Source organism: Pygocentrus nattereri, chromosome 6 (assembly GCF_015220715.1).
Source record: "Pygocentrus nattereri isolate fPygNat1 chromosome 6, fPygNat1.pri, whole genome shotgun sequence".
Lineage (NCBI taxonomy): Eukaryota > Metazoa > Chordata > Actinopteri > Characiformes > Serrasalmidae > Pygocentrus > Pygocentrus nattereri.
Window position 1 is genome coordinate 31,540,985 of NC_051216.1, and position 27,967 is coordinate 31,568,951.

General features: G+C 39.3%; 1 protein-coding gene across 14 annotated transcripts in view; it reads right to left on the bottom strand.

The window, feature by feature from the left end:
• Positions 1 to 27,967, bottom strand: part of caska (calcium/calmodulin-dependent serine protein kinase a) — a 291,499-nt gene that overhangs the window by 19,985 nt on the left and 243,547 nt on the right. For 5 of the 14 annotated variants that reach the window (XM_037539386.1, XM_037539383.1, XM_037539387.1 and 2 more), the window contains 10 exons: positions 26,822 to 26,869; positions 24,595 to 24,675; positions 14,580 to 14,768; positions 12,712 to 12,790; positions 10,775 to 10,860; positions 9,888 to 9,956; positions 6,884 to 6,952; positions 5,870 to 5,905; positions 1,200 to 1,396; positions 190 to 305 (listed from right to left, as the gene is read on the bottom strand). In XM_037539386.1, the coding sequence (XP_037395283.1) occupies positions 190 to 305; positions 1,200 to 1,396; positions 5,870 to 5,905; positions 6,884 to 6,952; positions 9,888 to 9,956; positions 10,775 to 10,860; positions 12,712 to 12,790; positions 14,580 to 14,768; positions 24,595 to 24,675; positions 26,822 to 26,869 (970 nt within the window). The remainder of the gene's footprint in view (positions 1 to 189; positions 306 to 1,199; positions 1,397 to 5,869; positions 5,906 to 6,883; positions 6,953 to 9,887; positions 9,957 to 10,774; positions 10,861 to 12,711; positions 12,791 to 14,579; positions 14,769 to 24,594; positions 24,676 to 26,821; positions 26,870 to 27,967) is intronic. The other 9 variants (XM_037539396.1, XM_037539388.1, XM_037539391.1 and 6 more) reach the window with 4 other exon arrangements.

Here is a 27,967-nt window from a genome sequence, read left to right on the forward strand (position 1 = left end):
TGTGTTACATGTTCACAGTGAGTGGCCCAATGCTGTATATAGTGTTGAGAATGACATGCTATACTCAGGATAAAAGACAAAAACTCTGAGATCACTACTGGGAGCAAAGACTGTGTAGATTAGCCTCTGCAGTCTTCTTGCTAGTTTGTGCACACATATAGGTAAGTATACAGTGATCGCAGACTTTACCTGCATTGTGCTTGGCTAGATACTTGTCTTTGTACTGCTTCTTTTTCTTGCCAAACCAAGTGCAGCTGGCTTGCTGTTCCTGCTTTGTTTTCTCCATTGCTATACAGGCAACCCGCCTTGAAAGGAAGGGAGAATATGTTTTAGAGGACAGTTTCAGCTTTTCTTCCATCTGCTGTAGTATTACATAGAGGAAACCTTTTGCTTTTCTGCCCCTTCCCTTCTCCATGTTAAACGCTTATGCCAATACATGTTTATATTGTAAAGTGGCTCATCATCCTCCTGTTGTTCCAACAAATTTCAAAGTCAAATTTTCCTGCTAACATCCAAAGTCATTTCAAAGTATTTTACAACATGGGTTGCTAGCCTAGTTTGTATAGGCACATTTCCATTTGACGTCTATGTATTTTCATTAAATTTGATCACCTTGTATAATTATGTTAACTGTTGCACACATGCTTTTCTGTAGAGAAGTTGTTTCTGTCTATATCTTTGCTATAATCTTTTTTGAGCTTTGACAACTTTAAGGACCGCTACAGCAACTAGAACTCATTAAACATAAAGCTGTGTCATGCAGACCAGTGAAAGCACACACTACCAACAGCATCACGAACTCAAGGATGGTTCCCAGTGAGCCAAGTTCAATGAATGGTCATTTCCCTGTATGCAATGTAATGGCGGGGAGGCGGCAGTACTATAACTCTGAGATTACTTTTAATTAAGTAAAATAATTAAAATGATTAATTACAAATGTGTACAGTTATGTAACTGAAATAAAACATTGATAGTCCATGTCCTCCACTGAGGTGAAATCTTTCACTGGGCAGTGGTTTAAAAAATCTGTCATTCCCATGTTTGCAGCTATGGCTATACTGAAGAACCAACTTAAACAACATTTCAATACTTGTTATAAAAACAATGTCCCTTACATTGTTGGCATGCAGAGCTAAATCACAATCTAACCCGAGAGCAGCAAATTGCTACGCAGAGAATGGCAAAGTCGAGTAACTCACCACTCCTGCAGTTCTGGTGAGGGAATGAGGCCAGCTGTGCCATTTTTTGCATTCTCCAACCTGCCCTGCCACCAGTTATGGTCATCCTTGTTGATGATCTGGATGATGTCTCCCACTCTGAAGCGAATTCCTGCTTCTTTGCAGGGGATAAGGTCGTCTTTCACTGGATCGTACTCAAATTGCGCCCGCACGTAGATCTGAAGGGAGAAAGACAGTAAGGTCCACGTGATCCTTCATATACAGCTTAAGAAAGTTAAAAAAAAAAAAAAAAAAAGTAAAATGACAAAAAGAGAGTCAGAGAAAGAAAACAGAGAAGAGCAGTTACTCTTGGTGGTACAAAGTCTTTGTGATTATTTTTTGTACATGTATGAATGAATGTGCAAGGAGGCACATTGTACATGGGTGCAATGGGCCAATGGGCAGAAAAGCAGCTGAGCAATGCAGTAGAGCACAGGGAGTCCAGCTCAGAGTAACACCTGCAACATGTTGCCATGGCAGTGGCCTGCCTATGGGAGTGATGTGTGACACTGTCAACCAACAAAAACTGAAATTAAAGCAGAGCACATGACACACGACTGCCTTAAAGGGGTGTATATATGTATAAATACATTTAACTATACAATCCTCTGTACAATAGAGGTTCCTCAGCTAAACCTTACAGGGCCCACAATCAAAAACAGCCTCGATTTCCAACTTCCCTTTATCACTTAGAATTAACCTATTTTTGTTACTGTACTTTTAAAATTTATTTACATAAATGTACTCATTCAAAAGCCAGTCCAAGCTGAAACTCTTCTTCAGTGTGAAACTCACTCAGTTGCCTTAAACTGTAATCTCACATGGTTTCTGACACTGACATTATCTACAACAATGAATAAAAGTGCATTGAGTAGCTAAAAACAGCACTAGCACCATCTTGAAACTTGAATTTTGTTCATTTTAACCTCAAACTTTCATCTTAGAGGTGGGTTTGTGAGATCTATGTACATAGTATCATGCCAACTTTTAAACAGGCCACATTTTTATTTTGATATATACGGAGTGGGATTTTGGACTCTATCAGCTAATGACATAGACTAGAGTCTTACACTGACCGATCTTTCCACCTTGACTGATGTGGTGATCTATATGTGAGATCGCTACACTAATTGTACAAAATAAAGGTAAAGTGGTGAAGATGTTATTAGGCCAGCAAAGGACTATAAATAAACAAGTGTTAACTGGTTACAGCTAATGTCTTGAGAAGTTTTAACTGAGCAGGGAAAAAAAAAAAAGAACATACCATGGTGACATCACTGATACATATTTAGTGTGACGCAGTTATTCCAGTACTGATGAGATCAACTGTGCCATCTGCTGGACACTTGACTCTCCCCTTCTCAGAGTTATATGACTGAACAGTATGTAAAAGCTGTCTAGAAATATTTGACATACAGCATTAATTAATTCACATGAAAAAATGGAAACTTTAATTAACAAAGCTAATAAAATAATCTGTGTCTGTGTTGCTAATTAAATTAATAACCTGCCTGTCAAAACTCTGGGGACTCTTTCCCTTTCTTTAAAGTTTTCTTTGATTTTCACTGCTACTTTTCAATTAAGTGAGAAAAAAATACCAGCAAAGCTTGCATTAGTCTCTGACACTGGCATCCAGTACAGGAACTAATTACCTGAAAACATCTACTTTGAAATGTTATTCTCACTACTGCTTTATGGTACACCAAGTGTTCAGGTGCAGACACATAGCTTGTACAATCTTCATAGAAAAGCACTGCCAGCAGAATGGGATGGTCTGGAGCAGCCGAACATGAGCCTAAGGTCACCATGCCCAACGCCAAGTGTATTCTCTGGAGTGACAGAGCTCCATCCAGTACCTTTGGCATGAGTTGGAGTGGTGTTTGTAATCCAGAATTAAACAGCAAACATGAGTACCTTATCTCACTAATGCTCTCGTCGCTGAATGCAGTCCAATCCTCACAGCAATGTTCAACATCTCGTTTAAAGCCTTTTCAGAAGAGTTAAACTGCTAGCTAAGTGCTGCAATCCATGTGCTACCTGAGGTGCTTTTAAGATTATTACAACCCCAATTCCAATGAAGTTGGGACGTTGTGTAAAACATAAATAAAAACGGAATATGATGATTTGCAAATCCTTTTCAACCTATATTCAATTGAATACACTACAAAGACAAGATATTTAATGTTCAAACGGATAAACTTTATTGTTTTTTGCAAATATTCACTCATTTTGAATTTGATGCCTGCAACATGTTCCAAAGAGGTTGGGACAGGGGCAACAAAAGACTGGGAAAGTTGAGGAATGCTCAAAAAACTCCTGTTTGGAAGATTCCACAGGTGAACAGGTTAACTGGAAACAGGTGAGTCTCATGATTGGATATAAAGGGAGCATCCCTGAAAGGCTCAGTCGTTCACAAGCAAGGATGGGGTGAGGTTCACCACTTTGTGAACAACTGCGTGAGCAAATAGTCCAACAGTTTAAGAACAACGTTTCTCAATGTGCAATTGCAAGGAATTTAGGGATTTCATCATCTACAGTCCATAATATCATCAAAAGATTCAGAGAATCTGGAGAAATCTCTGCAAGTAAGCGGCAGGGCAGAAAACCAACACTGAATGCCCATGACCCTTGATCCCTCAGGCGGCACTGCATTAAAAACCGACATCATTCTGTAATGGATATTACCACATGGGCTCAGGAACACTTCAGAAAACCATTTTCAGTGAACACAGATTGTCACTCCATCTACAAGTACAAGTTAAAAATCTGCCATGCAAAGGGAAAGCCATATATCAACAACACCCATAAAGGCCGTGTTACAACAGCGTGGCTTCGTAGTAAAAGAGTGCGGGTACTAGACTGGCCTGCCTGCACTCCAGACCTGTCTCCCATTGAAAATGTGTGGCACATTATGAAGCACAAAATACAACAACGGAGACCTCGGACTGTTGAACAACTGAAGTTGTACAACAAGCAAGAATGAGAAAGAATTCCACCTGCAAAGCTTCAACAATTAGTGTCCTCAGTTCCCAAATGCTTACTGAGTGTTGTTAAAAGGAAAGGTGATGTTACACAGTGGTAAACATGCCCCTGTCCCAACTTCTTTGGAACGTTTTGCAGGCATCAAATTCAAAATGAGTGAATATTTGCAAAAAACAATAAAGTTTATCTGTTTGAACATTAAATATCTTGTCTTTGTAGTGTACTCAATTGAATATAGGTTGAAAAGGATTTTCATATTCTGGTTTTATTTATGTTTTACACAGTGTCCCAACTTCATTGGAATTGGGGTTGTATTATTTTTTAAGTTTATGACAGAACGTGCTTGCATCCTCTGTGAGATACAGTGCAATTTGCCGCAGTTGTAAAGTAGATGGAGAAAAGGCCACACATCACTCTTTTAGGCAAGTGAACAAGCAGGGTTTTGGCTGAAACTGTACTATGTAGACCTGGAACTGTCAGTCCTGTCTTTAACAAGGCTGAAATTCACCTGGGGACAAACTGATAATGCTCTCAATACCAGAGCAGTGGATAAATCCACAATAATCCATAATTACATGAGAATGTTTTTGACCTAATTGTGCCCAAAATGCAACGTCTCTGTTTACATCAGTGCCAGTGGGCTATGACTGTGCCCTAACCTCATTCTTTTTTTTTGTTGTGCAGTAAGCAATTATAGTGTATAAAATGATAAACACAATGGAAATCTACATCAGTCCGTCCTCATGAGTTTAAACCTTATTAATAAAAGGCTAGAAATCCAGAGTTAGCTGCTGCATATGGAGTTAGTACAAGAGCGTTGAATGGTTAGACAGACAGCTTAATTTGTTAGTAAAACACAATCTTTAACACACTGTCCTACACACATACCTTACTGATATGAGACTGATAAGTCTCTCAAAAATAATAATATTCATACTGATAAAATTTTCACCACTAAAGAAGCTAAATCAAATATGTCAGGCCTTGATAATATTAAGTTGAGAAGTAGGCCCATTTCAATTTTAAGGAAATAAAAAAATGGAAACGGTCATATTAGATGATTAGCTGAGTTTGATAAAAAAAAAAAAATAGAATTTGATTGTTTTAGTAAAATTTTGCTTTACTTACGAACATGACTAACTAACTAACTTCAAACTACTGGTATCATTTTTAGATACATATGAATAAACAGAAGAAACTCACAACTACTTATATAAATATGTATACTATAGCATGACCAGATGAGGCTTCCTAGTTTTTCTGTTCAATAGAAGTGAGCATGTGGTGACTACCTGTTTAACTGTGTCGAAACTGCTTTTTCTTACTAGTACATGTGATAGTTACTGGCAAAAAATGGCATCTTATTAAGTGATTTTAAGCTTACTAAAACTTTTAACTTATATAATTTATTTCTAGACATTCCGTGATTTTAGGAAGTCAAACTCTCACTATAATTCTGCTCATCAAGGATATTTCTTACAACAAGCAAAATTGTTGCACTAAAACCTCTTAAAACAATACAATAGATTACAATAATCTCAAAGTTAGAATATTGCTTAGATTTAAGATAAATTCACTTGAAAAGTTCAGTGCAAAAATTTGCACAGTGCCAAGCATGAAGGGATGCTAAAGCTGGAGAGGCAGATGTAAGTGAGGGATGCTCTATTCACCTGACGTCCTTTTGGTTGGATGGTTGACGGCAAGTCCTGTAAAACAAAGCCAGGCAGTGAAAGAAACACTTTTCCCCACATGGTTGGAATCATTTAATCAAAAAAGCACTGACAAAAGCACACTTCAAATCAACAAAAAACACTCCATGTTGCTCCATTTCTTTGTGTATTCACTGAGTCTTGCGTTATTCCAGCTAAAAATTGTATGTAATAAAAGAGCATGACAGGCTGTTGAAGGTAAGTCTCAGAACAACAACGCAAGAGGAAGCAGAGAGCAAGCAAGCGGCCACAGCATCACAATCTGTCCAAGCACACACTAAACCCTGACTGGAGAAGAGGCTTCCTCTAAAGAGCCTAACAAAGTCTGGCGTTCCGCAGGGTTAAATTTTGGGCCTATACACCTTTAAATGAATCAGACCCAGGCCATTCATGCTCAATCTGGATTAAGGGCTTTGTTATAGGCATGCTGTGTTATGCTGTAGTTTTGCTCTCATTGGTATGTCTATCATCTACCACTGTTTCATGACATCTGGCGTATAATGACATTATCTCAGTGGGATGTCTTGAGCTTGTGTGCTTGAGTCTGTAAACCTTTCCGTTTTCAGGCATACTGCATAAATACAGACAGGTGCATAGTTACAGCAGCACAGAGCACACCAATTTGAAAACTGAGATAACGGAAACTGCAAACACTCATTACTTTGTCTCCGTTTTTAATCATCTTGTGTAATTATGTTCTGGAAAATATTTTAGTATAGTTTGAAATTATATCAGAGAAATCTTTCCTAAATTTCATCCTTTTAAAATATAATTTAAAACAAACAAACAAAAAAAAAACAAGTTGAAACCAAACTGAACTGACAGCCAGTTATGACATTTCAATACCTTTTCACATTTTTGAGGGAAGGACGGTAAATAAAACTGAAAATGGAGGTAATAACGGACAACATTAGGCGACAGCACTGGGGGAAGAGGGTGGAATTCGGTCACTTGAGATGACTGTGGGGTCCTTACCAAGATAGAACTGTTAATGCTGGAATGGCCATTAGCAGGGGACTGTCTGGAGATGGTAGGGGACTCTTTCTGTAATAAGATACAGAGGTCAGCGAAACAGCAGACAGACAGCAACCTGAACACTAGCCATCATTACAGCAACAGATGGGGAAAAAACATTACTTTAGCAATACCAGATTTCATGTTTGTTCTTATTGCCTCAATATAAACTTTCACCAGAGGGGGGCGCTGAATTAGCACTTAATTTTGCAGCCCTCAGGGACTTTCAAGTTGGTAAGTACTAGGCTAACATGACTCACATGTTTAAAATTCTTAAAAATGAAGATGCCAGAAGAAATGATGCTGCAGAAAAACCAACTTTAGCTCCCAAAATAACAGAAAATGTGTTCACTCAAAACACACTTATAAGAGAAACAACGGGCAGTGTGTTTTGTGTCAAAAGGCTCATAGGTTGATTTATTGATTCTGGGGCAAAGACAGGAATGGGGCCTCCGGGATGCACGTTTTAAAATTAGTTGCAGCTCTGGGCTACAAAGTGGCAAAACCATCTATGCTGCAAGGAATGATATCTTGGCAAATTACATAATTTTAAATCTAGACAATATATCTAATATTTCTCATTTTGAGATTGTTGTAAGAATATTATAAGAGTACTTTATTTCAACACTTTTACTGTAAGTGGAGTGGTCTTACTATATTGGCAGATATTTTGCTTATTAAAATTAATTGTGAATATAATGAGAAGATGGTACAGAGTAATGCAGAACTAAAGTAATGAGTACCATAATCTCATCACATTTTGAAAGAAGTGATTAGCAACTTTTGATTATTTTTTTCAGTAACTACTAATGTTATACAGTAACATTGCAATTAACCCTGGAGCTATCAATACTAACTATACTAACACTAGCATCATGTACTGCTGAGCCTGTGCAATACTCTGTTCTGACTAAAAAATGAGGCTTAGGGAGTGAAAGTTAGTGATAAACTCTTTATTATTCCTCTTTTTACATTTCTCTGTTGTACTGTAGTGACTATATTTGATTTTTCCCTCTCAACACCGCAACCACAATTAACAGCTATTTTTCATTTTTTTGTGCAAAATGCAAATAAAAACAGAATGCAATAATGTGTAAATCATTTAAACACTCTATTTATTTGAAAATACCACAAAGACGACATATAACCAGTTGGAAATAAACTCCTTTTTTTGTTTCTTTTTTAATAATTACCCATTTTGAATTTGATGTCAGCAACACATTTAAAAAAGTTGGAACAGGATCAGCAAAAGGTGAAGTTATGTAATGCTAAAAAAACCCTAGTGGTTAAATTGCAACAGGTCAGTAACATGATTGGATATAAAAAAGCATCCTAGACAGACTCTAGATGTAAAGATAAGGAGTTCACCACTCTGTGAAAAACTGGGCAGGCAAATAGTGCAACAATTCAAGAATAACGTTTCTCAATGTAAAATAGCAAAGACCCTGGGGATTTCATCATCGAAGGTATAAGTTAAGTTATACTTTTTTAATCCAACAAACAGGGAAATTTCACCTCCACATTTAACCCATCCGTGAAGTGAAACACCACATACACACTAGTGAATACACACACACACTAGGGGGCAGTGAGCACACTTGCCTGGAGCGGTGGGCAGCCCTATCCACGACACCCAGGGAGCAATTGGGGGTTAGGTGTCTTAATCAAGGACACCTCAGTCATGGACTGTCAGCACTGGGGATCGAACTGGCAACCTTCCAGTCACAGGGCCAGTTCCCTAACCTCCAGCCCACGACTGCCCCAAATTATACATTATCTTTAAACAATTCAGAGAGTCTGCAGAAATCTATATGCAATGGACAAGGCCAGAAACCAGTACTGGCTGGCTGTGACCCTCAGGCCCTCAAGCAACACTGTATTAAAAACAGACATGATTCTGTAGTGGAAATCACTGCATGGGCTAAGAAGCACCACTAAAAACCACTGTCTGTGAACACAGTTCATCACTGAATCCACTAACTTAAAACTCCACTATGCAAAGAAGAAACCACATATAAACAGGATCCAGAAACGTTGCCACCTTCTCTGGGACTGAACTCATTATGAAATGAAAAATATGACAAAGAACTGACCCAGACCCAGAACTGATTAGCAGCTGAAATCAAAAATCAAGCAATAATGGGAAAACATTTCACTCTCTAAACTATGGCATAAGCCAAACGCTTACAAAGTGCTGCTAAAAGAAGTGATGCACCACAGTGGTAAACATATCCCTGTTCAACATTTTTTGGAATGTGTGGCTAACATAAAATTGAAAATGTGTATATATCAAAAAACAATTTCTCAGTATCAACATTGTTGTCTTTGTACTATTTTTAATTCAGTATAGAATTTAAATGATTTGCATATCACTGCATTCTGTTTTTATTTACATTTTGCAAAGTGCCAAAACTTTTTTGGTAATGGGGTTGTAATTTATGGCATGATGCCCTTGGCAGACTGGGGCGTTAGATGGCTGACTACCTTTACCTAGTTCAAAGACCACTCCTAGGCTTTCTGTTCTTTTAGTCAGTCTATGTTATTCAACCACACACAATTGATGAGGCACAGGGAGGTTAGGTTGATAAACGCTGGAGTATTTTTTGAAACAAATGTGTGAAGTGGGGAAAGGTACGAAAAACTAGTTCTTATTAAACATCTTATGCACTAAATTACAGAGAACATGGTGTCGATTGCTGCTGGTAGCTGCATGGGGCTGACTCAGGGGGTGGGTTCCGGTATCTTGGTTGTGAAATTGGTGTGCAGAAGCATGTGAGGCAAGCCCTGCATGACAGAGCATCTCGGGGAGAAAGCGTTAAACACACAGCCACCACGCAGGCAGTTAGTCACACGCAGAGTACCCACAGCAGGTCCATCCCCCCCGTACCAAAACCAGGCCAATCGCCCATCAAAGAGAAAGAGGGAGAGGTTGGTAGCCCAAAGTTAGGGCCATTGTGGCCTTTACCTCGCAGGATGACTGTTGCGTCCGGTAACTTGGCACAATCTTAAAGGTAATGCTGCCTCTCATCTCTCGCTGAGGAGTCAAAATACATAGCACAAATCAAAAGAGAACACTTTTTAAACCCTCAATTTTAATATGCAAATGTTTAAATTCCAAGTTTAATTTTTATGCACAGTTATTGTTTATTTGCTGAATTTAACATATTGAGGGAAAAAACAAATATAAAAAGTGGCCTGTGTAAATGTCATGGCACATCCTATTGTATTTTTTTTTAAATACTTATTTCACTTAGAACAAAAAAACATGTAATTTGACTGGTTTGGTATTCAAACTTTTGCATATGATTGTATATGCCTTGAAACAATCTTTCTAATACTTTGTTTAATTCTTTCAAAATCTGTCATTAGTGTGAATTCTGAACTTTCAAAGTGTTCCCACATTTGTGAGAGAAGTGGATATTTATTATGATTTGAATTTGATGAAGAGTTATGTACAGTGTGTACAGTCTTGTGTTTTGTGGAAAGAAAAACATCTTTTAAATTTCTTTGTGTGTGTGTTGTTTCTTGACATTGTAATAAAAAAACAAGTGCAGGTTTGAACCTGTCAATCTAAAACTGAATGTTACTGTAGAATTAATGAAGTGATTATATATGTTTAAATGATTGTGATTATATGATGATTAAGTGTGTCAAATGCATAACAAATTGACAATTGTATTGATAATAACTTGCTAATTTATTAAGTATTATACTTAACAATTAGCCTAGCCCATCAATCTCAGCAGTCTAAATTCAGCACAATTCATTTCACACTTCAGATTACATCAATCTGATAACCATGTCATAGAAAAAGATGGATTCCCAGTGAAATGTTACATGCTTCACACTCACAAGCATTTTCTGGAGCTGCTCCACCGTCTGATTAGCTACGCTTATGCCGTTGATTTCCCGGATCTCATCTCCAACATGCAACGTGCCTGATTAATGGAAAAGAGAGACATTTATCAGTGAGAACATGCAGAAAAATCTCTCAGCTGTGCTGCAGACTGCACCATGTGTGACATGACCGAAACCAAAGATCAAGGGGCATGGTACATTGGCACCATGAATATTCAAAAAGCCTTTTTCATGATTAAAGCTTTCTTGCATAATGGAGGATTTCTTCAGATTGATGGAAAATGTGCTGTAGATGGTTCCATATAGAACCTGTTTGAAAAGGGTACTCTATAATCACCAAAAAGGCTTCTTCTATTGTAACAAGCCTGACATTGTAACAATAAAAGAACCTTTTTAATGATACATAGAACCCTTTTCTACAGACTCTACATTTAACCACCTACAGCACATTCTCCGTCAATCTGAAGAAATCTTTCAAGATGCAAAGAACCCATAAATCACAGAATCTATGAATGTTCTATGAATGTTACTGCTTCTGGTATAGATGCTATGGAACCATTTTCTTTACTAAAGAACCCTTGAAGAACCACCATTTCTAAGTGTGTACATATGTCTACTGTAAACATGTCTACTTCCTACATCAGCGCTGCAGAAGAATCTCTAGAGTGAGACTTTGTCCAGTTTGAAACCTAGGAAAGTCCCCTGATGACAACGTGTTCTGAAGGTGTGAAGATTAAAAGCGTGTTTGTGTGGATACTTACATACTTTTCTTTTATGCTAATTGGCTAATGGCACTGGGCCAAAGCAGCAGGAAGTCTGACAGTGCTACGTATAAGACGCCAGACACATTTTTACCCTTTAGTGCATGGTGTTTCCAAATGGCAACAATCACTTTCTTCTAACATTTTTTCTGATTCTACTGGGAACCTGAAGGCTTTATGTTGAACATGACAAATGTTTTTTTACAGATCATATGCCTCTCTGTCACTTTCAGTACTTCTTTATACTTCTGTCCTTTTATCACAAACAAACTACCCTCTTGTGGTTTATATATTCAATATTTATAAACAGCTACTTCAAGATAGTAATGAAACAATGAAACCTGAGTGAGTTACAATTTGTTTTTCATAAATGAAACTAGTTTGCATGCTGTGGGTTTTACATAAATGAAAAGAAAAAAAACCAAAAAAAAAAAACCAAATTGCCACCTGACACTTCCTTCTTTCCCTCAATCCTTCATTCATTCTTTCATTCCTTCTTTTGCTGAATTAATGAATGTCTAAATGTCTGATGGCAGTGTATTGTATAATTCCCATTATACGCGCTTGCAGGCTCTTGTTCCTTTATGTCATGCTGTTGCCACTTGGCAACAAAATGCAAAGTATCCCCAAAACCTTTTTTGAATGATCTTACTACAGCACAGAGATAATAGTAAGTGTCAATCATAGAACGTTGTTAGCTGTATTCAAATCATCATCACAATATAAAAGATGGGTGACTTGCGACTCGTGAGATGAGGGATTTCCAATAGTTGTATGACATATCTGAGTAAATTATGCTAAGGGATACAATACAGCACTACAGAACACATCACCACATGGCAAATAACATCCTAAATGCTTTAAGTGAGTGCAGATTTGAATAGAGCTGATGAATGACAGTGTGTATCTCAAATGTGCGCTGAGTGCGTCAGTGTCATATTAATGCCAACTTCGGGGGGCTTGTATTAGCTCTGTAACAGCAGTGAGACAGGCTGTAGGAATGTGGAAATGTGGTGTCACTGGGCTAGTAAAGAGGTCTGTTGGGGAACACAGCACAGGAGGGACAAAAGTGGTGTGATTTTGAAGTCTGTCATGTTGTTCATTCACTCATATGATGAGGTGTATAGTGTTAAAGGCATAAGGGGCTGGAGTGGTAGATTTGCAATGTACCTTGTCTATGTATCATGCCACCGTGCATTATTCTGGCCACGATGCAGTGGTTCAGGTCATTCATCTTCAGTGTGATACCCTGCAAAGAGAAGGCTGCGCAGTTATAGCAATGCAGTTTCAGTATGTGTTTGTGTGTATGATTAGAGTGCATGTCTCAACCCAACACAGCAAGATAACACCATCTGAAATTAGCATCAGTCAGAAACCTTACCACAGGATATCAAGTCTAGTGCAGAGAGAGATGTGGTGGCATATGAGGAAGGAGAAAGAAAGTAAAAGAGCTAGAATGAGAGCAAGAGAAGAAACATTTTGTGAATTTTCTACCTGAGCAAGTGATTTAGACCAGTGCTTCTCAAACTGGTCACTGGCGACCCAGAGACGGTCCAGATTTTTGCTTCAACCAAACACAAGCCCTTGAAACCTGACAGTTCCACATTTTTGTTCTATCCCAGACGCACTAGATTAGAGCAAAAACGTGGAATCATCTGGTGGTTTAGACCTTACACAGTTTAATACTGTCTACATAGGTAAATGTAAAGGTAAAAGGTAAGGCACTACTAGACAAATTCCATGTTGTGTTGACGTGACATGAGTGAAAATAAGTACACATGATGTACAGAGAACACAAAAAGGTCACCTGTGCAAAACTTAGGGCACATCTGATATTTTCTGTAACTAGCACAACTCAGCACATAAACAGAAATTCAGCACTAAAATTTGAAAGTGTGTTCCCTGTAGAGGATATGTTAACTTATTTTCACACTGAAAACCAACAAAACATGTACTTTGACCATGGATGTTTGTATACAACTATATATGAAAATGTTTTGTTTGGTTCATGTTCTGATGTATTGAATCTTTGTTAACCCAGGTACAGCTTATTGAAGGAAGTCATGGGAGACCCCAATCACTCAGGTAATTTTTTTCTCATTATTGATTTTCATGCAAACTGATATGTGTGAAATCACTGTAATAATTAATGCACATACACAAAACTTCTTATGCATTTTCCAGTGTTGCCCCAAAGAGGATGAGGTCTCTGCATCCTGTCAAGGTTTCTCCCTGCAGATAATGTTGCTTGCTACTGTTTTTGCATTGTCAGTGTGACTGCATATTAGGAAGTGAAGGTTGCTGTTTTGGAGGCTGTTGGTTTTCTGGTTCCAGGGGGCAAAGATGCCAGTAGTGTGTTCTTATTTAATGCTGATGCTGAGGTGATAATACTCTATGCTTTTCGTGTGCCTGTAATGCCAAAATTATTTTTGAAGTCAATTTTATGTTATTTCACATTAAAGTCTGATTTCTGAACTTCAGTGTTTTTGTTTTTGGGGTATAACACATTATAGAAGTTCTGAATGGGTGGTTTTCATTCACTTCTTTATCATTATGTAGTCTTCCTCTGGCAAAATACCCAACGATACAGACCTACGTCACTTCTCATTGTAACGGTAGTAAAAGGAACTGCGGAACAAAAGTAAAATGCAAAATATGAAAAAAGCTTTCTTCATAATTGGGCAATCATAAAAGTAATTTTCTTGCTATAGTAAACATGTTTTTCTTTTTTTTCAGTGGGAGTCTATTGATTTGCAGCCTGTGCTACAGCATACTTATATTGTTGGGTAGTCTGAGCAAAGTGTATGGAGTGCATTTTACAGTTTTATTTGATACCAAAATTTTGTTTCTGTAAGTGTTGATTAAATGCTACTGATAAAAATATTATTTAACAGATTACAATGTAGAGAGGATACAAAACTTCCTACTGTGTTACCGCAAAAGTATGACAACATGTAATGGTTATAAAAGCAGATAAGTCTATACCTGGGTGGATGTAGTTGTTCTTTAGTGATATTTTTTGTTTATAGTATACATACCATAGGCTCGTCTGTGTTCTTCTGGAACTGCACCAAGCGTACTCGTGTGACGTTCTCCAGGTCCATGTCTCCGTTGGTGCTCTCCGGTGAGTCTCCGTTCAGGTAGGGCGAGGTGGGCGGGGGCGTGACCCTCAGTGCCTCATCACTATACACTTCATGTGCCACCACATCATGAGTCTGGAGTAAGGCCTGATGGGAAAACAGTGACAGATTATGCATATATACTAGCACTGCAAAATGAACTGATGCAAAGTGATGCATCAGTCGAAAAATCGTGGTGTAATATTAGCGGTCACAAAACATCACATATGGACTCTTATCTCTTGCTCTATTCTCAGCTCAGCTTCCTCAGTGCTGAACCAGTCATGAACAGGAAACTTGTGACTTGGTTTGTAATACAGACCTACTTAGTTTCTTCACTCTTAAACTCCTTCACAGCTTCTTAGAATTACACACAAAGCCCTGTCCCAGCTAGAAGAGAGTGATGAACATTCAGAGATGAGGAAAGTGGTGGTTTTGAGGGGCAACTGCTAAAACTTCTTTTAAAAACACAGCTTTCATATACTTTGACCACACAAAATACATAGTTTAGGGGTGAGTTTGTATTTTTCCTTAATATTGTATTTATATTTTTTAAATCTGTAACAGCCACGCTTTGTTTAATGTTTTAGATGAACCATCTTCACAGATATGTATGCATGCAGGAACCAAGAAGGTAGTACATAAAAACATTTCTAAGAAAAGAAGTTACTTATGGTGCAAAAGTAGCCTTTGGGAAGAATCTCGAGAAGCATCTGTCCAACTGCTGCCAAAATTCACAGATGAGGTTGCTTTGACAATATAAGAAGGCATGTCTTACTTTAACCTGTTTAACAGCATTAAAAATCAGTTACATTTTACTCTGTGTAAGCTTGGGCCCTGTGCTCCCCTAATATTTGTGTTTGTGATAAAGAACTTTTTGCAAGCACATGCTTTGTAAGCACATCTTTTTTCAAGCCTCAAACACAGAGGCAACCAACCACACATGAATTTACATGCAGGTTCAGACACACAATAAAAATATCCAGTAACTCAAGGAATCCAGATTCACAGAGCGAAAGGTCACTGTTGAAGACTCCAATCAAAGACTACACATCCTGAAGTCTGTTAGCATTTCTGTCAGTCTGAGGGATCACAGTAGTTCACCACAATTAAACCCACACAGAGCTGGACAGCCCTTGTTCACTGCTAATGAGCAGGCCATGAGTTAGCCTCTGTGCTCTAATCCCATCTGCTCCACCACCAGACCCAACACCATTTAAAAGCCTGGTTTTGTGTCAGCAGTAATGTGTCCACATGGACCTCCATGTGACAACAACCTGTACAGCCTGGCACCGGCAACAGCACAGCCATCTGCCCAATAGAGTCAAAGACTGAATGCAGATTGTTTGGATCTCTGGGTGTAACAAAGCTGTGAATGCACCTCTCATTTAAAACCTAATCTGATATACCGGATTGATACTGGCACAATGCCACTGTAGCAGTGCGATTTTAAAAACCTTCTAAAATGTTTTCACATTTCTAAAATGAACTGGTGTTTGATCATTTCCATAATGGTACATTAGCTTGTACTGTATATTTATGCGTATGTTACTTTGCATAAGTTTGACATTTTGAAAACAAAATTCTGAACAGGTCTGTTCAGTGCAACAATTAAAAAGGGGAATGAAAAAAGATTTGATGTGAAAGCTCCTCTCTAGAGAAACTTGCAGAAAATGTCCACAGTTGTGGTGAACCAGTGAAAAATGTCCACAGTGGTGGTGAACCAGATGGAGTTTAAAAACCCCCAAAATTCCCTCACAGAAAATCATTTTATGAAATTGTTGTGATTTTGCTGCCTGATGTTTGACAAACTATTTTACAGTATTTTTTGTTAAGATTTTGATGTAAAACAGATAGTTTTTATTTAATCATGCTGGAGAGCTACAACCCCAATTCCAATGAAGTTGGGACGTTGTGTAAAACAAAAATAACAACAGAATATGATGACTTGCAAATTCTTTTCTACCTATATTCAATTGAATACACTACAAAGACAAGATATTTAATGTTCAAACGGATAAACTTTATTGTTTTTTGCAAATATTCACTCATTTTGAATTTGATGCCTGTAACACGTTCCAAAGAAGTTGGGACAGGGGCATGTTTACCACTGTGTTACATCACCATTCCTTTTAACAACACTCAATAAGCGTTTGGAAACTGAGGTCACTAATTGTTGAAGCCTTGTAGGTGGAATTCTTTCCATTCTTGCTTGTTGTACAACTTCAGTTGCTCAACAGTCCGGGGTCTCCGTTGTCGTATTTTGTGCTTCATAATGCGCCACACATTTTCAATGGGAGACAGGTCAGGACTGCAGGCAGGCCAGTCTAGTACCCGCACTCTTTTACTATGAAGCCACGCTGTTGTAACACGTGCAGAATGTGGCTTGGCATTGTCTTGCTGAAATAAGCAGGACGTCCCTGAAAAAGACGTTGCTTGGATGGCAGCATATGTTGCTCCAAAACCTGTATGTACCTTTCAGCATTAATGGTGCCTTCATAGATGTGCACGTTACCCATGCCATGGGCACTAACACAACCCCACACCATCAGAGATGCTGGCTTTTGAACTTTGCGCTGATAACAATCCAGACAGTCCGTTTCCTCTTTGGCCCGGAGGACACGACGTCCATGATTTCCAAAAACAATTTAAAAAGTGGACTCGTCAGACCACAGGACACTTTTCCACTTTGCGTCAGTCCATCTCAGATGAGCTCGGGCCCAGAGAAGCCGGCAGTGTTTCTGGGTGTTGATATCTGGCTTTCGCTTTGCATGGCAGAGTTTTAACTTGCACTTGTAGATGGAGCGACGAACTGTGTTCACTGATGATGAAATCCCTAAATTCCTTGTAATTGCACATTGAGAAACGTTGTTCTTAAACTGTTGGACTATTTGCTCACGCAGTTGTTCACAAAGTGGTGAACCTCGCCCCATCCTTGCTTGTGAACGACTGAGCCTTTCAGGGATGCTCCCTTTATACCCAATCATGACACTCACCTGTTTCCAATTAACCTGTTCACCTGTGGAATGTTCCAAACAGGTGTTTTTTGAGCATTCCTCAACTTTCCCAGTCTTTTGTTGCCCCTGTTCCAACTTCTTTGGAACATGTTGCAGGCATCAAATTCAAAATGAGCGAATATTTGCAAAAAACAATAAAGTTTGTTTGAACATTAAATATCTTGTCTTTGTAATGTATTCAATTGAATATAGGTTGAAAAGGATTTGCAAATCATTGTATTCTGTTTTTATTTATGTTTTACACAACGTCCCAACTTCATTGGAATTGTACATGAAGGACTTAGTTTTTCAGATTTATCACTTTTACCATTATCAACATCCCATATAAAAACTCAGAAGACATGTGAAGGTTCACTGTTTTTTGAATAGTAAACAAAACTGATATATTTGCATTCCAGACATTATGACTACTGGTTTCACCACCACTGAAAAGTACATCAAGTCTGTAAATGTTGCAATGCAATGAAAAATTTCACATCAAACCACTGTCAATGATTTTGTTTACATCTCCACGACTGAATTAGAGAGAAAATTCGACGAATCAGTGGAATTCCCTTTTAATCACAACAGACAACACTATGTACATGTTTCTACTACACTTTCCAAACACTGCAGACCATGAAGTAAAAGTGAGAACAGCTTTCATTTCATATAGGAAAACAGCCAAGCACACGCAAGTCACAAACTGGCATCATAAGTATTTCTCACTTCTCACCATCTTGACTGATGCACTGCTGTCCTGAGAGAATTTGCTGCAGCCTGAGCTGTCCTTGGAAGGCAAAAGTGGCGTCAAGGCCAAGATCAGGCTGGAATTCAGCAGCTTGTACCTGACAGTGCCTCTCTCTTCTCCTCTCCTTCTCTCTCCCTCCCTCCCTCCCTCCCTCCTTCCCTCTCTCTCCCTCCCTCCCTCCTTCCCTCTCTCTCCCTCCCTCTCTCTCCCTCCCTCCCTCCCTCCCTCTCTCCCTCCCTCCTTCCCTCTCTCTCCCTCCCTCTCTCTCCCTCCCTCCCTCCCTCTCTCTCTCCCTCCCTCTCTCTCCCTCCCTCCCTCCCTCTCTCTCTCCCTCCCTCTCTCTCCCTCCCTCCCTCTCTCTCCCTCCCTCTCTCTCCCTCCCTCCCTCCCTCCCTCTCTCTCTCTCCCTCCCTCCCTCCCTCCCTCTCTCTCTCCCTCCCTCTCTCTCCCTCCCTCTCTCTCCCTCCCTCCCTCCCTCTCTCTCTCCCTCCCTCTCTCTCCCTCCCTCCCTCTCTCTCCCTCCCTCCCTCCCTCTCTCTCCCTCCCTCCCTCCCTCTCTCTCTCCCTCCCTCTCTCTCCCTCCCTCCCTCCCTCCCTCTCTCTCTCCCTCCCTCCCTCCCTCCCTCCCTCCCTCCCTCCCCCTCCCTCTCTCTCCCTCCCTCTCCCTCCCTCCCTCTCTCTCCCTCCCTCCCTCCCTCCCTCTCTCTCCCTCCCTCTCCCTCCCTCCCTCTCTCTCCCTCCCTCCCTCCCTCCCTCTCCCTCCCTCTCCCTCCCTCCCTCTCTCTCCCTCCCTCCCCCTCCCTCTCCCTCCCTCCCCCTCCCTCTCCCTCCCTCCTTCCCAAGATCAGCCTCTCCCATGTGCATTCCCTAGCTAACTGAAAACATTTCCTCTTTCTTGACAATTTTAAAGAACAGTTCAAATTAAATTTGACAAAATAAATGCAATTTCCCTCATCAATAGTAGTCGATCAGCTGTTTGGTGTTTGAACTTTGAGCTTCTTTAGTTTCACACTGGAGCAAAGAGGCTAATGTAGCTAATGACTAGTGGCTAATGGGTCACTCCATACCAACCCAACTAGAGCCTGTCCGCTCACATTAAGGCTTTCCATTGAAAAAGTTCAAGTAAATACTCGCAGACGTTCAAGCCTGTGCTCCACAACTCTTTTTTATTTATAAATTTGTGAAATTCGCCCCACTATGCTCTAAACTAAATCAGGGCCCTGTTTTCTTGTATTTTATCCCATCACAGAAACTTTTAACTCAAAATGGGCTGTTTTTACAGTTAAATATCCAGATGCAGACTTAATGGACTCTGGAGTGATAACATATTTTGCTGCATGCTTACAGACTGCATCAAACTTTCAAAAAAAGTGAGGAAAATGGGTTTTTCCATGATTCAGCCCCTTTAAAGCAATACTCTGTAGGATTTAGGAATTTTGAGACCTCTCTAGTGAGAATGTGTAACTGCACCCAACATTTGGAAGAAAATTTTGTAACATGGGTTATGCTTCAAACCCCCACAAGCAGACGAATCTGACTTTTGCGGAAGTGTTGAAAGAGGATTAGAAGAGAACTATGCCTTAACTTAGGGAAGAATGTATTTAATGTGAAGTGAATTATCTTCTAATGTGATCACATCTATCAGTTTTTACATTGTATTTGATTAAGAAGCACAACATTACCGAACAGTAAAACTGCAAATATAACAAAACTGGATTTCCAAAACATTTTTTATAATGCTCTTGCATTTCTTGTTGTTGGGGGGATTCTCCTGCAGAGGCACACAACAAGTATCCTACCAAGCATCACCAGAGGCTCTGGAGCAGCTGCACATGAGTATGAGGCCACCATGCCCAATGCCAAGCCTTAGTTAGAGGGGTACAGAGCTCCCAGCATTGAGCTGTTGAGCAGCAGAACTGTGTTTTCTGGAGTGATGGAGCTCCATCCAATACATCTGGGTATGAATTGGAGTGGAGATTTTCATCCAGAACTAACATCCAACATCTGTAGTTGACCTCACTAATGCTCTTGTGACTGAATTCAAGCAAATCCTCACAGCAATGTTTCAGGCATCAGGTGTAAAGTCTTCCCAGAAGAGTAGAGGCTGTTACTGCAAAAATGGGGGACAAACTCCCCAAAAACCTATTAATACCATTGATTTCAAAAGAAATTCTGGAGGAGCAGGTGTCAACAAACGCTTGGACAGTGTAATAAGTAACCAAAGCTTATAGCCAATTATTGTGCAAACTGCCTGACAATCGTAACACTTGACTGAAACCACATCTAGTGGTTAAGTAATCTCAAACAGAGAATCTTATATGACACCGAATCATATTCTGTAATTTAGAAAGACAGACAAAGGTGCAACTTGCATAGCCAACGACCATAGTAGCAGAATATCAAGCATGGTTTTGAAACTCAATTAGAAATGTTATTTATGACCTTTTTTTTTTTTAAATAGATAAAATCAAATACACTATATATGGCATGCCCACTCCAGGTAAGGGGAAAGGACTTTCCCCAGCTGGAGGAGTTTAAGTATCTCGGGGTCTGGTTCAGCAATGGGAAGAGGGATTGTGAGATCAGCCACAGGCCGGGACAGGCAGCAGCAGTAATGTGATCACAGTACCGGACTGTAGTGGTGAAGAGGGAGCTGAGCCATAAGGCAAAAGAATGAACGAAAGAACGAGATTTCGAATACAAGCAGCAGAAATGAGCTTTCTTCGCAGGTGTGGCAGGCTACACTCTATCTGATAGGGTGAGGAGCTCAGCCATCCAGGTGGAGCTCGGAGTAGAGCCGCTACTCCTCCGCATTGAGAGAAGCCAGCTGAGGTGGTTCGGGCATCTGATTCGGATGCCCCCTGGACACCTCCCGGTGGGGGTGTACCAGGCACGGCCTACCGGGATAAGACCCCAGGGTTGTCCTAGGACCCGCTGGAGGGATTAGGATCCCTGGGAATAAGCTGGAGGAAGTTGCGGGAGACAGGGTCATCTGGGATTCTCTGCTCTCCCAACTGCTACCGCGACCCTATCTGGATTAAGCGATTAACGACGATGATGAGGAATACACCATATATCACACAGCATCACAAACCACATGAACAAATCTATATTTGGGATTACTAAACAGCTCATTTCAAGGCACATGTGACGATTCCTGTAGTTTGCCCAGTGCTTATCGGAGAGGTGTAGGCTTCCATTAGCCACATTAGCCTCATAGCTCCAGTGCAAAACTAAAAACAGTACACTTCAGACACCACATGTCTTTACTGATGGACCACATCTGAAGTAAAAGTTGATTTTTGCCTGAATCATCGCTTTAAGTCTCAAAACATCTCAGCTCGCAGCTCAAATAACTTCCGTTCCTATAATGTGCAACTCTCACTCTCACTCAGTTCCACTTCAGATATCTCTCTCGCTTATCTCACCTCTGAATATTTAGCTTTACCGCTATTACCTCTCTTAATCTCTTCCACATTTTTATACTCTATTTATCTTCTCTCCTCCTGCAGATGCCTTCATCTTTCATGCGGTATCTGCAGAAAGCTGAGTAGTGAGTATTCACTCTAAGCTCTGTAACAGATTAGACCTGTCTCCAGCCTGCTCATTAGCTGAGTCTTATTGACCAACGGTCCGAGCAGAAGAAAGGCCATGTTCACCCCTCTTCATCTATCGGCGCCTGAAGCTCTGACATGACATTTGTCCTGCTGATAAGAGCATGAGCACCCTCTCTTTCCCAAACCAAGGCCATCTCATTGATTACAGGAGAACAACAGTTGGCACAATGTAATTACTCACAGCCACTGAGCCCATCATGTCTTCTTCTTTGGAACTCTGGAAAAAAGATTTTAGACTTTCTCTTTTCAGTCACACTGAACTTGAAGTCAGTGTCAGTACTGTACTTGTCTACACTCTAAAAAGGGATGCGTTAAATAACAACACATTTATTGTGTTACCCGTTTTAACACTTTTGGTGTCACACTGTTAAAACACAAAGCAACAAAATGCATTGTCTCCAAATGAACACACTGATGTGTCTAGTGAAAGGCAGAATGTGTTGTATTTTAACACATTTGTTTTTACAATCTATGCTTCTACATAGGCTTCAAAGAGTCTAAGTAAAGATGTTTGGATTGTTGATGGGATCCTAGTTGCTATAAGACTACACAGCACTGTAACAATCACCCAGTTTTTCACCCAGGACTTTTGCTTGATCACAACCACAGCGTTCACAGGAAAGTCTGTCTACTAAGGTGGTTATCTTGGTCACACCCTAGGGAGGTTAGTTATACAACACCAGCCTTTCTTTGAGAGAGCTGTAAACCTGAAAATGAAGCCATGTCAACATTTCTAAAACATATTTGAAACACTTTAAATCACTGTTAAAATCTGGTAAAAACGAGGCAAATACTTTCTAGCATTTAGCTCAAAGATTTTTTTTAAACTTCTGGCCATTGACCATGTTTCCTTAACACATATTCACATATTTCCATAATGATGGAGAGCTTTTCTGCTAGTTGGCTTTTAAGGTTGAAGGTGGGACACTCCTTTTAAACAGATGCTATGTTGAGTACTTTAATCATTTTTCAAACAGTGAACCATCTCCTCCTCTTTTAGATCTGTAATACTACAATAAAAACTGGTCTGGTCACTAAAATCTTCATGTGTAACATCCAGCCTAACAATAATAATAATAATAATAATAATAATAACAGCTCTGTTTCCCTTTGGTCAAACTGTAAATTCAGTGACGAGCCCTGTTATTCCCCTGTTTGCACAATGTAATTTACAAGAACAAATCATAGAAGATCAGAATTTTATGGATTTCTTTTCTAAAACAACATAACATCTCCAACAGTGCATAAATGATACATTTAATACTGCAAGTCCTGAAGTAGATATGACACTGAGGAACTCCTTACTGACTTTTAAGAGACTATAAAATGTGATTTAATGGATCTTTCTAGACCTAAAACCAACATGTAACACTTTTTTATAAAAGCAAGTAAAATTAAATATCTGCACTGGCAATTGTTTGTTTATTGAGAAAATAGTGTTTGAAGGAAGTAAAATGATCTGCCAGTGCAGAAAGAAACTTTGACTTGATATGGTCACTTTGAAGCCATATCTTTATCAGTATGAACTCACTGACAATTATACAGGAACAACTGTACACTTACTGATTCATGGAATTATCTAAATCAGTTTGGCAGCAGTGCAGTGCATAAAATCATACAGATACAGGCCAGCAGCTTCAGATGATGTTCACATCAAGCATCAGCATAAGGGAAAATGTGCTCAGTGACTTTCACTGTGGCATGATTATTGGTGTCAGACATGCTGGTTTCAGTATTTCTATAACTCACAACCTGGGGTTTTCACACACAACAGTCTCTAGAGCTTACTCAGAGCGGTGCAATAAAGAAAAAACATTTATCGAGTGGTAGCTCTGGGGATGGAAATACCTTGTTGATGAAAGAAGTCAACAGAGAATGGCCTGACTGACTTTTTTTTGGTGCCAACAGCAGGAATCCATTACCCAACATGCCTTGTGTCAGCAGTCCAGGCTCATGGAGGTGGTGTAATGGTGTGGGGAATGTTTTCTTGGCACAATTTGGTCAGTTAAAATCAATCAATCACTACTTGAATGCCACAGCCTACTTGAGTACTGTTGCTGACAATGAGTATCTTCTAATGGCCATTTCCAGCATGATGCTGCACCATGTCACAATGCAAAAGTCATCTCAAACTGGTTTCTGAACATGACAATGAGCTCGGTGTTCTTCAGTGGCCTTCACAGTCACTGGATCTGAATCCAATAGAACACCTTTGAGGTGTGGTAGAACGGGAGATTCACAGCATGAAAGTACATAAAATCTGCAGAAACTGCATGATGCAATGATGTCAATGTGAACCAGAATCTGAAAAGAATCTTTGCCATGAAGAACTGAGGATGTATTAGTAGTGTTCAACACTGATTTTGAATTTTAGACCTAAACACTAACATTTCTTTTTGACCCTGCGTGTGATTGTAATATGCACGGATGGTATGATGTAAAAAAAAAAAAAAACCCTCTACAAAACCTGACCCAACACCTCTAAGCGCATGTGATTTTTTCAGTAAAGAGTAATGCTACTTCTTTCCATTTTTGCAGTTCATTAAAGCATCTTAGCTAGCTAAACTTACCATAAAATGGGGCTGGGTTAGGATCCGTCTGAGCTCTTTAGCATCCGTGTTCTCTGGGTAGCAGGATATTTCTTCTAGTACCTGTAGAAACACAGTCATGTAAGAGTTTCTTCAAGATGAAATCTTTCTCAGCTTTTTCTTCCAGACTTCCAGACACAGCTGAGCAGCTTTGGGCAAGTCTGCTGACACCCCACACACACTTTTACACACAGACACATCCAAACACACAGCCTTTTCTGGCATATCCCCAGGCCTCATGTGACTACTGCTTTGGGTCCAGCATTGCAGACATGTCACATCTCCATGCTGAATGCGTGTGGTTGTGGAGCCAGTGTGAAGTTGGACCTCAAACTGGGAACCCCAGCAGATCTTCTTTGCTCAAGAGTCTCACACTATCACACACCAAATGCCCTTTGCTCTAACCAGCCCTTCTTCTAGTGACCACCCATCCCATTTCACAGAAACGTCCTGAAAATCAAAAGCTTGCCTCACATCCCGCAGAAACAGAACAATGTCTCATATTTTATTAATTACAGAGAGAAATTTAAACTACTATTTTGATGTTTATTTTCATTTAAAGCTAACTTTAAAGAGGATTTTTTTACAGTATTATTTTTATACTATTAAAGGGTTTGGACATTGCCTTGAGTATGGCTGCAGTATGAGAAATGACCTTATGCCTGTAGGAGGAAGGAGAACTCTGAGGCTTGAGCTGGAGTTCTAGGAGAAGGGGTTTCAGGCACTGTGCTCCCAAACTTTAGTTATTTTAGAACTCTATTAAGATACTTGGCAATCGCAACTCTCTCTTGTTTTCCCCTGTCACGATTCCTCAAATTAATACAAATACTTGATACTATGGATAACGCAATGAGCAGCAAACTAACAAAAGCAATAGCAAAGTGGAAAGCTTCAGTTCCCTTTAAGAGCTTTCACTTTAACAAGAATCCATTACTGTATGGATCAGAGTGAGAGACTACAATCACAGCAAAGTCAAAACCACAGATTCTTTATGTATGTGTATACTGTTCTACACATTGGTGTATTTTTGGTGTAAATGAATTTTATTTGATGTAAATCACATGATTTTCATGTTCAAGTTCATGAGAACTCTGCATTCACACATTAAAAAATATTAGTACTGAATTACTGAAAGTAATTAAAGCATTCTGACTAAGCATATTTTTCATTTTTAAATAAGCAAATAAATAAATTAATTAACTGCACAATCATGATTATTTAAATAATCTGAAAGCCCTATTATTAGTACTAAAATATTTTCAAAAACTTCAAAGACTTCATCTTTTTCCAAAAAAAGTATTTTGGAAACTTTGAAAGGTTATACATGATTTGTTATTCTTCAGTTAATTTGTTTTTAATTATTGTTTGGCTTTTAAAAAAAATCTCAATTACCAACATAATTGGTAGTTAAGTAAATCCTTAATAGACAGCCATAATAGAACTAATGGAATGTTGTTTAAAGGTTGTTTATATTTTTCCAGGGAAGTTCCTTGGAATCATTGAAAGGCGATTAATTGGATTATTAATATACTTAACATTGACAGCCATGCTTGCTATACTGTTTAGATTTTATTCATGCTGTTATAGGCTTTTTTCCATAGAAGCAGTTAAAAAAGGACAAAGGCGATTAATTGTGATTAACTGTGCAAAATAATATGACTAATTGCGATGAATTATTCAAATCCTTTGACAGCCCTAACAGAACTAATGGAATGTTGTTTAAATGCTTCCTTGTTTATATTTTTCCAGAAAAATGGAATCGTTGAAAAAAAGTCAGATCAACTGATTAATTGTCAAAACAATCAGGAGACCACTTGATTATTCACATAATTGATAGTGACAACCCTATTTGTTAGACTGTTCAGATTTCATTCATGTGGTTATAGGCTTTTTAACACAGAAGCAGTTGAGCAAGTTAGACAAATGTGATTAATCGTGATTAACTGCATGAAAATAATGTGACTAATCACATCAATTATTCTAATTGTTTGACAGCCCTGATATAACTAATGAAATGTTCTTAAAGACATCCTTGTTTATGAATGAAAGGCCATGCATGATGCATTAACAGGAGTATAAAACATTGCACATAAACTATGATGCTTGACTGCCCCCCCCCCCCCCCCCAATATCCTAATGCCTTTAAACAAACTACGAGGACAAAGAAACATTAGTAGGATTAAAATTTTGGAAAATGTCTTCAGCTTACACATTCCAGAAGTTTCAAAGCTGTGCCTGCCTCGTCTTCACCGGACTTCTTAGCATAGGAGACACACACAGGACAGTTACACATTTTATGCTAGTGCTCTATTTGAATAGTTACACATGTTCAGGGGACAGTAAGCTGTAGGGATGGTGTTTCAGGTGGGGTTCAGTGAGGGGAAATGAGTTAGTCTCAGCCCACACCCCTGCTGGCCACAGGCAACTGCTCCTTCTGTAAAGGACCATTTTAAGGCATTTCAATATGGCAGTGAGAGGAGGCGAAAAAGCAAGAACAGGTTATTAGAGAGAAAAGCCCATTTAATCCCAGCAGGTCTGAAGGATGTTTGGATTTGCTACGAGAGAGCAGCAAGTTGGCTTTTATAGAGTTAGTCTGAATTGTGGCTGATACAGAAAGCAGGCCAGAAAGTCTTTTTGAGCAGTTAAACCAGCACAAATTCCCATTTGCTTAAAATAATAATACAATTTTTCTATCTAATCTCTATCTGCTGGATCATGCGCAGTCGATTACCACAGACAGTAATGTTGAAATAATGGCCTATTGTCTTCATTACATATGCTTTTAGTCAACAGATTTTTGGTTTTGTAAGTACAGAAAAAAAGAGATAAGGTCGAAAAAGCTGCTGTATTACATGATTTGGTGAAAAATCTAATCTACATTTTCTAGCTTACTCTGAATGTAGGTGATCAGCCAAAACCTGTTTGGTGTCTGAAGTTTGCTTCAGTAGTTTTGCACTGGAGCTAATGTAGCTAAAACGTAAGGAAAGGATACAGCAGCCATGTATCATAGTACAAAATGCATGTCTAATACAGTGACCTCAAACCACATCAAGTTGTTAGCACTCTCTTATAATAAACCTGCTTAGGGTCATACGTTAGTCCGGTCAGGGTGAGACGGGTTCAGACAGGCTCAAACATCATTTTCAAATGTGTCAGATTCGGGCTGGGTAAAAATTTGGGTATATCTCTCATATCTCTCATAAAAGACTTTATCCTGCACTTCTCCCATTTTAGCTTTTGTCTTTACTTTACTATCCTCGCCTACGTTCACTACATTAAAATAGTTTGCAATCTGGTTGACAGTTGACAGAATTGAATGGCAAAATCCATGCTTGTAAGAAATTGATGCATTTGA